The following is a 13,551-nucleotide window of genomic DNA, read 5'->3' on the forward strand; positions in this document are numbered from 1 at the left end:
AAAATTACATTATAGTTAGACATGAATCCCCAAAATACAGAATTAGAGATCATTTCTGCTCAGGGATGATGCACATATATATGTCTTCTCTCTTTTTCTGTGCATATATATATGTGTGCATATATATATATATATATATATATATATATATATATATATATATAGTGTGTGTGTGTGTGTGTGTGTGTGTGTGTGTGTGTGTGTGTGATGTGTTTGGAGCCAGGGATTTTAGTAAGATTCAACTTTACTCGAGTATGTTTGGAGCACTCCTAAGGGGCCCTCACCCTAGTAAGGCACGGAAAATAGCTACCCCTCAAGAGACATGCAGGATAACTGTGAGTCTCATGTAAGACTGTATTGTCAATTTCAGAAATATCTACCAGAAAATCAGGGACCATGACCTCCTGGACAAAAGGAAAACTGTGACAGCTCTGAAGGCTGGGGAGGACCGGGCCATCCTGCTCGGCCTGGCCATGATGGTGTGCTCCATCATGATGTACTTCCTGCTGGGAATCACACTGCTGCGCTCCTACATGCAGAGGTAATGCCATGGACCCGGGGAGCCCACTGCCCCCTCCTTCTCTGCTCTCCCACTGCCCATTCAACCTATAGTCATCTTCTTCACCTTTCCTATGAACTTTCAGGGACACCTGGTACACGGTGGTTTCTAATGTTATCTGATAATAATAACAACAATAATAATCAACTTAGGCTATGTGTACTGTCTGTTAGGACCTGGACAATTTTCTGAGACTGCTTGTTCCTTTCTCTCTATTATTCCATAAAGTGAGACTAGATCATCAGTGCAGGGACACTGGTGCCTAAGGGATGTGACACAGGGGCTTGGGAAATGGCTTTCCATAACTAGCTTGCTGTACAGTCATGAGAACCTGAGTTCCAAACCTACATCCCACATAAGCCCAGACATGGTGGCATACACTTGTAGTGTCGGCACTGGAGATATGGAGACAGACAGTCTCTAGAGCACACTGTCCAGCAAGTCTAGCCTAACTGTGGAGCCCCAGGTCATGGAGAGACCCTGTCTCATAAAACGTAATGTAGATGACATCTGAGGTCATCTTCTGGCCTCAACAAAAACATAGAGAAACATACTAGCATGAGCATGTACACATACCCATACACATGCTCCTTCCTGCACACACATGAACAGGCATATGAATGCATAACAGTGTACCTGCACACACATACACACACATGTACACAAACCTAACATGCACACATCTATGCAAATGCGCCTATGCACTCAAGTGCACACACACACACACACACACACAACGTCACACCTCTCTGTGGGACACAGCACAAACACATGGCAATTGAGATTTCAAAGCCACATCCCAGGAACTCGAGCGTCCCGGTTCTTGCCTGCCACTGCTTTTCTAACCACCCCACTTCTCCATCTCCCAGCTTCCTTGGAAGCTCTCGAATGCCCAAGCAAAAGAAGTTGGAATTCGTCAGTTTGAAGCCAGATCCAGTACTCAGTATTCTGAAACTCTCTAAGTGATTCTAATGTGTTGTGAAGCCTGAGAAAGACTGATAGCAACCTCTTAAAGTAACAGACTTTTGAATCCTTTCATTTCAATGTTTACCCAGGGTTTACTAAGTCGGGCCAGAGAGAGGTACTAGGTGATAATCCTAAGAGCATCTCCTCTGCATAAGTGATCTGAAATGTCCTCACAATGCCCCTCCCACCCCCCCACCCCCCCACCCCCGCTGCTGTCCAGACACTGAATTCTGAAGCTCTATATAGCTCCATGGGTCTGCCGATAGTTGGGCTTGGAGAAATAAGTCCCTTTCATATGAAAGTGGGAGGTTTCGATCCAAGAAAAAAAGCAAACCACTTTGTGGCACTTGTTTCTACAGCTAAATTAATGCTTTCATTTTAGAGGCTAAGTCGAGCTAAAATGTAGCAATTTGCTCCTCTCTCACATCCTGGCTGGTCCTCTCTGTCTCTAATGGCCTTCAGCTGTACTCTCTCCCACAATGAAAGCGCCAGTGCCTTGGGCCCCAAGGGTTTGCCGAGTCCAAAACCTCTTTCAGATTCTCGAACCTGCTTAGAATGATCTAAGACATCCACCCCCACTGCCTGATTGTCAAAACAACTTCTAACCATCCAGGTTCCACAAAATTCAGTCTGCTTCAGCAGACATGACTAAGTCCAACACCCTGAGTCTGGCACACACTTAAAGTACAGGAGCTATCCATGCATGTCCAGTAAAAGGGCAGGGTTGCTACTCCTTGTGAACACGTGTTTTCTGCTCACTGCAGTATAGCTTATACTCAGAGGCAAAGCGTCGATTGCTAGTGTGTTGCTCCCTAATTACAAATGCTCAACCTGATCACAAAATGAAAGTTATTGTAAAATAGAATTCGAGCAATTTGTTAGCTGGAATCTCTCTGGTTGACTCGACTCAGGGCAGCCTGATTGACCCTGTTGTCTGCACAGAAAGAAGGCTTTACCTTCTGCTGGTTTCCTGACCTCAGAGAACTATTAGACTGGATAAAGCCTCTGTGTCCATCACTTACCAACTGTGTGTTCTTGACTACTATGTCACCTGATTTCGGTGACCCTCAACTCACTCACCTCTCAAAGGGATTAATAACCAACATACAGGGTTGCTGAGAAGATGAAAGGAAATAATTTATGTAAATCACCAGTTGGGGAGAAAGGATATAATTAGCCATTGCTCTTGACATCTTCAAAGGGCTGCCGCTATCTTACTTCCTCTGTTAGAATGACCTTATTGCTCTCTCCCTCTATCTTGTCAAGTCCTGGAGCCTCTCTGCCTTTTTGCCACCTTTCCCCAGCCCCTCTCTTAACAAAGACTTTTCTACGCAGGCTGGGGTGGAGTTTGGGGTAAAGGGACTGAGCAAGAAGCCATGCCTTGCAGAAATGCAGAGAGTGGGGGTTATCAAGGTGGATGGTGCACAGTGGTCATTCCATCCCGCAGGAGGCTGAGGCAACAGAATTACCACTTTGATGCTAGCCCAGGCTACAGAGCAATTCTGAGGCTGTTCTTGCCCACATAGTGAGACTCAGTCTCATGAAATCAAAGCTAAAACTAAAGCATGCATTATGCTTACCGGTGAATTGAATAAGGAGACAATAGCCTCTTAAAATATCAGTGAATGTTCTATAGTAGATGTCACCAAGAAGGCTCTCAGGCGCCAAAGTCTGTTGTCATGGCATGCCGAAAGCTTGTATGCTCAAAGTCATAAACTTCGCACAGACCTATAGATTTTGGGGGAGGCCCCGGGCAGTTCAGCAACCAAGTAACTGTGTTGTGCAGCCAACCCCTCATGCCCAGCAGCTTCCTGTCCTGTGCTCATTCTTGCCCCTTCTCTGCAGCGTGTGGACAGAAGAAGCCCAGTGTGCCCTGCTGAATGTGTCAATCACAGAAACGTTTAACTGTTCCTTCAGCTGTGGGCCCGACTGTTGGAAGCTCTCTCAGTACCCTTGCCTGCAGGTGTACGTGAACCTGACATCTTCCGGGGAGAGGCTCCTCCTCTACCACACGGAAGAGACCATGAAGATCAATCAAAAGGTAGGAGTTTGGCTCGCCCCACCTGGGTGCCTGCAGAATCCGCCCACCTTCCTCTGTCCCCGACTTTCCCCTTTCCGAGTATTTCAACATACCAGGAGGTAGGCCCTTGCTTGCTCCATTCACAGAACTCACTCTCTGGATCTGTCATGGTACAGCAGGTTTAGCTGTGTTTTCTGTTGGGGAGGGGGATATTTATATATAAAGAACCCAAGTCTGTCAAAGCAAGCACAGAAATTAATAAGAGATGTGCACGCCCAAATAGCTGTCATAACTTGGGAGGCATGGGGTAAAACATGACTTTGCTCTTCCACACTTAGTTGTGTGACCTTGGGCATGCATGACCTTGACCTCCATGACCTTTTAATCAGAAGGAAAATAATAGCCACTTACACAGCCATTATTGTAAGTAATAATGAGTAGAGTATGTTATACTGAAAAATTAAACTTGTGGTCAATGGTGTGTGTGTGTGTGTGTGTGTGTGTGTGTGTGTGTGCCTGTACATTTTTATTTACATGTTATACTTATGGAGCCATGATTTCTTATAATAATGTTCATATTAATCACTTTACTGGTGGGATGACAAAATGCCACGACCAAGGACAACTTAAGGAGGTCAGGGTTTATTTTGCTTTATGATTCCATCATGGCAGGGAGGCACAGCAGCAGAAGCAGGAGGTGAGAGGTCATGCCTTTAACCACAACCTCCATAAGAAAGGGAATGGGAAAGGAGATGAGTTATATGCTCCAACGCCTGCCCCCAGTAACAGATTTTCTCCGGCTAGGCTCCGCCTCCTCATAACCCTCCCAAGCAGTGCCATCAACTGGAGCCCAAGCAAGCAAATGCTTGAGCCTATGGGAGACATTTCTCATGCAAACCATCACACTGATATATTAAAGCCCACATGGTAGGTGCTTAATAAATGTGCATTATATTGAAGCTATTCCTAAACTTTATTCTGAGGATGGGCATGGTGGTTTCAAGCCTATAGGTCCCACATTCGAGAAGCTAGAGCAGACAGATTGCCACAAGTTTGAGGCATACCTGAACTACTAAGCAAGTGCCAGATGTGCTGGCTGGTTTACAGCAACTTGATACAAGCTAATGTTATCTGAGAGGGGGGAGCCTCAATCAAGAAAATTCCTTCATAAGATCAGGCTGCCAGCAAGCCTGTAGGGCCCATCATGTGTGGTTCCACCCCTGGGGTGGTGGTTCTGGGTTCTGTAAGAAATCAGGCTGAGCAAGCCAGTAAGCAGCACTCTTCCATGGCCTCTGCATCAGCTACAGCCTCCAGGATCCTGCCCTGTTTGAGTTCTTGTCCTAACTTCCTTCAATGATAGACTACAATGTGGATGAGTAAGTGAAATAAACCTTTCCTCCCTAAATTGCTTTTGGTCATAGTGTTTCATCACAGCAGGAAGAACGAACCCTAGCTAAGATACCAGGCATTCACAAAGTCTATGAAGGAGTGTGATGACCAATTGTGTTTTAATTGAACCAATCTGCCATTATCAATTTCAAGATACATGTGTATTGGGTTTTGAGTTTTATTGTAGCAGCTTAGATGTCCAGAATATTCTTGAACAAGCCAAGGCAAGCTGACTCCAGCCTCCAATAGCACATTGGTGCTTATTTCCAGAAAGAGAGCCTAATGAACTCTAATCTTTCTTGTAAAATTTCTCATCACAATGGTCATCCCGTCAATGACAGTTTATAGTCATCCAGGGTTGCAGAAGCCTGGAGATTCAGCGCTAGCACACGAGCAGCCAAGAGTGTTGCCACAAACGAAGAAAACCCATCTTGCATTTTGGCCATAGCAACTGGAACGAATTCTTGAAAATATCTCTGAGGACTCTCCTGAGTGCATATTTCAAAGAATGTTACTTGACAATGTTGCTTCTGATGTTCTTTCATTTGTACTAGGCAGAAACAAGAGCAGTCCTGACCCAGCTCCGCAAATTTATAAAGCTTAGCCCCTTCTCAGCTGTCTGTTTTCCAAGATCTCCCCATAAGTCACAATCCTAAATCAAAGCTGACTTGTACTGGTGGAACCCTATAAAACTCTTCAGATCTCCAAGAACTGGAGAGCCACAAAAGTTGAAGGGGAATCAGACAGGAAGAACTCTTTCCCCTTCCTCATTTTGACATCGTATGGCTTTGGCACTGGCGTTATTTAGGTGACAAACAGGGACTGCAGTTCCTATGATAAATCCCAGGAACATATTTAGGATCAGGTTCTTGTCAGCACTCAGTGTGGTCAGGTTTCTTTGGCCCATTACCTTGTTTCTAAGTGCAAGTCATGACCCCTTGCAGAAATGTGTGCAATGTAAAGATATAGATCAAGTATTTATTAGCAAGCACTCCCTATTATCCACCAAAAAGTAACAGAATAACACTTTCCTTTTCTCGTCCGGGCAAACACCCATCCCACCCCTCCCAAAATCCTCAGGCTCTGCTGGTGCCTGGATAATCACCACACTAGCTATTGTGGCAACTGCCTTGGATTTTCCTTTGTGGTTTTTATCACTGCTGTGTTTAACACATACTAGTAAACACTTTTGCTTTGCTTCATGGTAAGCCCCTGTACATACATACATACAGAATCACACAGAATGTTTTGGTGTGTGTCTGGCTTCCTTCACAGAACACAGCAGTTGGTGTTCCATTGGGGTGCAGTTCATTCTTTTCCATCTCATTGCATGTGGAATGTCAGCCTAGGTCTTCACTCTACTCCTGATAGATGTTGAGTTTTCTAGAGCTTGGGGGCTATCATAAACAGCTCTGCCATAGATGCTCTTATATATAACTCTCAGTGTTCAAGCCACAAGCCTACACACTTCTGTCAGGTAGACACCTGAAGGTCAACTATCTGGGTCATAGCATAACACACGTATATCTTAGAGCTTAATGAACGATAGCAAGGCTTCTTCTCCACTGTGCCTGTATCAAGAAGGCTCCCACAGCCCTGTCGGGAGGATCTTAGTGTTCCAAATGCTCATGGTGATTTACAGCTGATGTGTAACATCTCCTGGTTTTGATAGCTTCTCAAGTACCTGTCATTGAATATCCTCTTCTCTTTGGTCCCTCACTCCTCTCTGTGGCTTGTTTATTTTTCACTCCCTTGCAGGGTTTATTTAAATATGTAAACAATTTAAATATGTAAACAAGGTCTCAAGTGCCTATAATCTCAGCTACTCCAAAAACTGAGGGGAAAGGATCATTTGAACCCAGTTTAAGACCAGCCTGGGCAACATAGTGACAGTAAGACCCAAACAACAAAAGTTATATGCCCGTGCCTTTTCCCTCCTTCCTTGAATATCTTCATACAGAAGACAGTTCCAGTTTTACTGTGACAAGGCACTGTCACTTTCTTTCCTTTTCGTTTAATGCTTTTGTTATTCTGTTTATTAAGTTTGTAACGTAGCTATGAAGGCCTCAAAGTCATGTTCCTATGCGTTCCTGTTTTCTCTTCCCCATACACAACCACCCTTCCTGAAATTGACCTTTATGTAGGGGTCAAGTTAGTGGGTCTCTTTATTTTTGTTTTTTGGATTGGCTTGGTTTTAAGTGTGTGTGTTTGACTAACAACAGCAACTGGCTCCGCCTACTTTGTGAAAGTCTGCCCTTGTCCAGCAGGTCACTTGCAGGACCCACTTTCTGCTCCTAGAAACTCACGTGTTCCTACAATGTTAATGTCTAACCCAAAGATTACAGTTTTGAGCCCATTTGCATGTTATGATCACCATTCTATGGAGACGTCGGCACAGACTGCCGTTGATGTGTGCAGTAAGCATCAACTTCTACAGGCCCACAACTCTGCATGTTCATTGTGCTCAGTCTTTGATTCTGCTCTTCCATCTGCAGCCATTTTTCCCACAGTCTGAAAAACAGCCTTTCATTAGCGATGATGCCAGAGCAGTGGCTGACATGGGAAGTTTCCTCCATCTGTGTTTTCCTGAAGGCATTCCTATCTAGCTTTGATTCCTGAAGGAAGCAACCACTAAGCACACAGCTCTAGGTTAACCTTTCCTCTGCCCCTCATCTCTCCATGAGCAGTGATACTGTCTGGCACCCAGCCCTCAGTTTTACTGCTGCATCTAAAGGGCAATCCAGCCTGTTTAAAGATAGTTTCCTTTGATTTTCTATGGTTTATCTCAAGCCCAGATGTGAAGTTTTCCTTATTCAGACTTCTAAGCATTCACAGAGTACTTCCCCTCCCTATAAAACTTCTGTTTTATGTTAAAAATCTGTTTCTAATGTTAGAAAGTTCACAGGCTCTCTCATTACACAGTGTGTTTTGTCTCCTTCTCTGCTCCTTCCCCTCCTGGGACTCTGTAGGTGGGAGGGTACACTCTCTCACCACATCTGATCTGTTCTCCCTGTTTTTCATTTCTCTCATTTTCTCTCACCTCGCTTCATTCAGGATTTACCCCCTCAGCACATCTATCCTCAACTCTGAAAAGCTTACTGTCTGTCTAGTCCACTAATACTGAAGTTTTCTTACTGTATTTTCATTTTTTAATTTTACCATTCTCGCATAAACTCATTTTCCCATAAATGTGTGAAATTCTACAAAACATGATGAGCAACTGTAAGTAGTAACTTGAAATGTGTTTTATCATATAAATTCAGAAGTGCTACTTTCCCCATTTGCAAAGAATTATGTTTGTATTTATTGGATCTATGTGACAAAAATTAGAGAAAGCCTTTGATGAATTACTGACCATTAAGTAAAAATTATACATATATCTTTTAACAGAAGAAACAAGTATTGAATAAATTATTCCAAAAATATACAGAAAATATAAACAACATTTAATATTTTGATAACACATGGAAAATACAACTATTAGCAATAACTATGGTAATAATAATAAAACAAGTCACTATTAAACAGATAGCTATCCTACATCTGGAGTAGTCCTAAGCGTTATACAAGGACAATGTCACAGAACTTAATACTCCTGATGCTATTAACATATATAAAAAATGTCCACACATAGAGGTGGAAATGTAAACATTGCCTCCATTATCAGATACCATAATAAAATCCTACGACAACTTTTGTTGTTATTGTTGGTTCTATTTTCACTGAGAGTTGACTATTTTCTGTAAAATGCAAATTTCATATTCATACTAGCTTCGTTTTCCAAATTAAATTTGACAAATAAGTGTAGAAGAGGAATGAAAATATTAGAGTTGAGGCCTGTATACTTCCTTCTTGCAGTTCAGTGTTCTATTTTTCAATGTTTGGGTTTCTGTTTGTTCTCTTTTTCTGTGTTGGGCTTTTGGCTCTTATCAGGCCATCTTTTCCCTAGTCTTGGTTTTCCTCCTCTTCTCCTGTATCTCTTCTTTCTTTTTCTCTCCATTCTCTCCATTTCTCATCCTCAGCCTTCGTTTCCTCCTCTGTTGAAAATCTCTTTTAAGACATTTTTATTAGATATTTCCTTCATTTACATTTGAAAAACTTTTACTGTCAAAAGCCATCTGTTTTTTTTCAAAAGATATTTGGAAATTGAGAATATCCTTCCAAAACTATGAAGATACACAGGTAGGCAAAGCACTTCCCAACGTGAATTTCAGGGCTGGGTCATGGTCTTTGTTACACCCAGATCCCATTCTGCTAGTGGTGGTAGAAGCCATGGAAATGGCAAGCAAGAAGAAACCCAAGCCAATACTCTGAGGAGACGCTTCTTCACTGTGAGGCAGGGGATCATGAGAGGAAGCCTGGTAAGGTCAATCTAGGGCTTGAAGCCCTTGAGAGACAGAAGGGACAGTAGGAACTTCTCCAGGCTCTGTCATGTAGCCATGCCCCCCCACCCCCAGAAGGAACTGTAGCCATCAGTCACATAGGGGCCCACACCCACAAGTCCCTCCTCATGTAGATGAGGCATCTCAGGCCAAGCCAATAGGAAGCACCCTATTATCAGCTCCAACCCACCCCAAAACTATATATAAAATCCAGAAGGAAAGTATATGAGAATCACCCCATCATCTGAGAGCATCTATCACAAGAGCTGTAACACGCCTAGAAAGAGAATGCTCTCTCAAAGATTTCACCACCAGAAGTTTCCCCTGCACTCTGCTCTAACCAGCCCCTCTCCTCACCCCCTCAGCTCAGTTCAGCGCAGCCAGTGCAGTGTCTCAATGGATAGCCTCCAGTACCAGACTGACTTCACCATTTGTTTGGTCTGTGACTTCAAAAGTTCAGGCCAAACTCCTTTGCTTTCCTCTTTGGCATATCTGTTTGCTTGTTGCTTTGGCCCCTGGAGCATAATTGCACAGGAAAAGTGCTGTGTGTCTAATATTTTCAATTCTTGAACATGGAGTAACAGTGTAACCAACTTTGTAGGAATTGTCCCATCACGCTGAGAATGGTTGTCAGTGTAAGCGTCATTTTGAAAATCATAATTTTTCCTTTATTCATACCAACTTCTGATAGCAATACTTGCAGTCAGTTCATATCCAGGACCTACCCACATGCCTTTGCCAAAAGCATTATAGAAAGGACGGGATGCATGTACTCTATCTAAATGAGCATTATGCCAATACACACATTTTCCCTTACTCTCTAGTGGTTCCTGAAAAAGCTACATCCCAAGTTCATTGAAATAGCCTACTCCCCTTTGTTTGGCAAAAAGTTGGCATTCAAACCAGAGCCCGTCAGAAGCCACAGTCCACACAGCCACAGCTTCAATGCGCCCCCTAGCGTCATGGTATGCAAGTGACCAAACCACACCACAAAGGAGATGGCCTTTATGGTCCTCTTAATGTATTTTCAATTATAGAATACTCATTGAGAATACCCATCTAGAATATTTCTTTGATAATTTCTCATTTCTGATAATATTCTAATTCTTGTCCTTGGAAAGCTTAAGCGGAAGGTAATGTGGTTGTTTGAAAAGCCTGTTTCGGTTACTTTAACATCTGAATCCCATGTTCTTGTTCTACTTCTGGTGATCATGTTGTCTAACCTTACCTGAACAGTTTATACCTTCCAGAAAACATGATTTCAGTATATGTATGTGTATGTGTATCTATATGTATATGTATATGTATATGTATATGTATATGTATATGTATATATGTGAGGGAAGGATACAGTATGTGCACAGGTATGTAATGTCAAGAGAAGCCAGAAGAGGGTGCTGGATCCCTTGTAGCTTGAGTTACAGGATGTGGTGAGCCATCTTTCTTGGGGGTTGGGAACCAACTCAGGTCTTCTGCAAAGGGAATGCATGCACTTGACCGCTGAAACATCTCCCTAATCTCTTAAAGTTATTTATAAAAGTCGCTTTCAGCCTGGATTGGTGACATTCTCTCCAGTGTTTCCATTTGCTTCTGCCAGGTACTTATGGACACCAGCCCTTTAAAACTACTTACTACCTTGTAATTGCATAAATTGAGGCAGTCAAACCTTGACCTGCATCCGAGCATTGCTCCCAGAAGCCTCTGTCCAGAGCCCCAGCCACACTGTTTCAGGGTTCTCAAAAATACCACACAAGCCTGAGGCTCTCAGTCCCCTGCCACAGTTAGCAGATAGTCACAGGACAGAGCACTGAGCACTAAGATGGACTTCCCCAGCCCAGCTCTTTATCCTCTGTACAGGCAGCCTCTGTTTTTAATCAGAAATACAGATTCTGAGAAAATGACCATCTCTGCCTTAGAATACTACCTGACCATCTCTGTTCAGCGTGAGGAGTATTCAGGATACTCCCAGGAAAGGAAAAAGGAAAAGTACCCTCATTGTCAGCCTCCCCATCCTGTTACTTCCCACAAGCTCACAAGAATAACAGACATCCACATTGCCAAGAAATAGACATGCTTCTGCTGAGATTCTAGCTACTACTGCTGAGATTCTAGCTACTATCGAGGGTGTTAGAATGCAGACAACAGAAGCCAAGAAGGACCAACTGAGCTGTCTGCATCTCTGTGGAAAAACATTCAAAATATTTGATTTTAAATTTTCAGTGTCTCTCTCTTTTTTTTCTTTAATCTTTAAACTCAGTGCCCAGCCTCTTGACAGTATCCAAGCTCAAGCTGCTAAAGTGGATAAGCTGGCAGGCTCTCGTGGAGCCCTTAGTTGATTGATGGCCTCTAGGAGCTGTAAGTGGCTTAGGGGACTGTGCATCCCTCAGCCCCTGGCCAGTAGGTTGTCACTGGAATGACAAACAGCGGCTGAGCATTAATTCACCATGCTTTGGGATCTCTGATTCCCTCAGCCACCAGACTGTCACTATAAACATAAACAGCAGCTGAATATTAATTCACCGTGGCTGCTGCTTCACATCTGAGTTCTGAACTCCTTCGGGAGTTAAACTTCTCGCCAAACACCAGTGATTCTCAACACATACTCATTTAAAGGTGAATTTAAGATAACATTTGGAATGAAATAAAAGACTATATCCATTTTGATGCATGCTGGGATAGCATATGTATGATATTTATACGTAATCATCACAGAAAAGATGGTTGCTTCAAATGGGCCATTCCACAAACTACCAATTATTCACCACTGCAAATTCAGCATTGTTCCTTATTCTGACACCATTCAAAGGATTATGTTCTCCTAATTTCAGAGACTAACACATCTAGACCAGTGCTTTTTTTTACATGGGTACTTTTTTTTTTTTACATGGGTACTTTTGACTCTGATCAATACAGAGACCTGCCCTCTACTGCCAGATGTTTAATAGTGTCCTCAGCCTCTTTCGACCGTGTGACCAACACCCTCCCCAATCCATTCGTGAGATGTTTGCAGTTAGTGGCAAGGTGGCTGCTCTTGCTTCCTTTGGCTTCACATTTGCATGCTGTAAGGTCCTTATGATGTGTTCAGCACAGCACTGGGAGGTCACAGAAAACAGAAAATAGAGCCAAGGCACTGAATGGAAAATAGTGTTAACTAAGTTCTCACTGTGTAGAGCATGCCCGCTATTGTAATGAAGAAAATATCTAATAAAAAAATTACCTTGCTTACTCCTGCTCATAAAATAATAATAGACAAATTTTATCAGGAGCTCACAATGTGCCAGGTATCGTACAGTACTAATGTTTTACATATACTGGCTCATTTAGCTGCAACAGCAATCCCTATGTGGCATACCAACACCATTCTTACTTTATAACAATGAAGCAGGTTTAGAAAATGAATTTCCCCCACGCCATGCATTCAACAACTAACTAGGTCTGAAATGAAATCTAAGACTCTTGTCTTGCTCTCTCCTGAAGAGAAAGCCCTCAACATATACCCCTGAGAAAGTACAGCCAGAGAGTTCAGAAGACTTGTGGTTCAGTTGCTCAAGTACCCCATGCACAAGTATGGGGACCTGACATTGATAGGCAGAACCCATGTCCAAAGTGGGACATGGTATCATACATATGTAATCCCAGCAGTGGGGAGACAGGTGGAGTTCACTGGCCAGCCATCTTGTTTTGTAAATTCTAGGTCAGTGAGAGTCAGGGTGTCAAAAATAAGGTAGATGGCATCCAAGGAATGACATCTTGGATTGTCTGGTCTCCACACACACATTTGCACAGAGCTGTACATTGACAAAGTTTAGTCAATTCATACCAAACCTGAATTCTGGAATATCTGAGTACATCTCTGTGTAGGAATCAAAGAAAGAGTTGCCTACAAGAAGACTGCAAACCCTGATGCCTCTGAGTGGCAAGAAGGAGAAAGGGGACAAGGAAACTCTTCCTTCCCAAGAAACAGGACCGTGACTAGGATCAAGGTCAGATTATCTGGCTCACTCTCAGGCACACTGTGGGGCTCCATGGTATGGCTGCTGTGGGGACTGACCAATTCAATGCTCTAGAGCCCTTCTGTCTCAGTCCATCTCTAGTGTCTTTAAACTTTCTTTTCAATTTGTGATGGTTGATGCAGATTTCCAGCAGGATCAAGGATCACCCTGGAGTAAAGCCTCTAAACCTGGCTATGAGGGGTTATCTAGATTAAGTTAGACTCTGGGCACGTATGGAAGGAA

General features: G+C 43.1%; 1 protein-coding gene across 6 annotated transcripts in view; it reads left to right on the top strand.

Annotated features, from left to right (window-relative positions):
• Positions 1-13,551, top strand: part of Kcnmb2 (potassium large conductance calcium-activated channel, subfamily M, beta member 2) — a 298,320-nt gene that overhangs the window by 276,600 nt on the left and 8,169 nt on the right. For all 6 annotated transcript variants that reach the window (XM_006535550.2, XM_006535549.4, NM_028231.2 and 3 more), the window contains 2 exons: positions 371-541; positions 3,371-3,566. In XM_006535550.2, coding sequence (XP_006535613.1) covers positions 371-541; positions 3,371-3,566 — 367 coding nt within the window. The remainder of the gene's footprint in view (positions 1-370; positions 542-3,370; positions 3,567-13,551) is intronic.

The sequence above is a fragment of the Mus musculus genome, chromosome 3 (assembly GCF_000001635.26).
Source record: "Mus musculus strain C57BL/6J chromosome 3, GRCm38.p6 C57BL/6J".
Classification (NCBI taxonomy): Eukaryota; Metazoa; Chordata; class Mammalia; order Rodentia; family Muridae; genus Mus; species Mus musculus.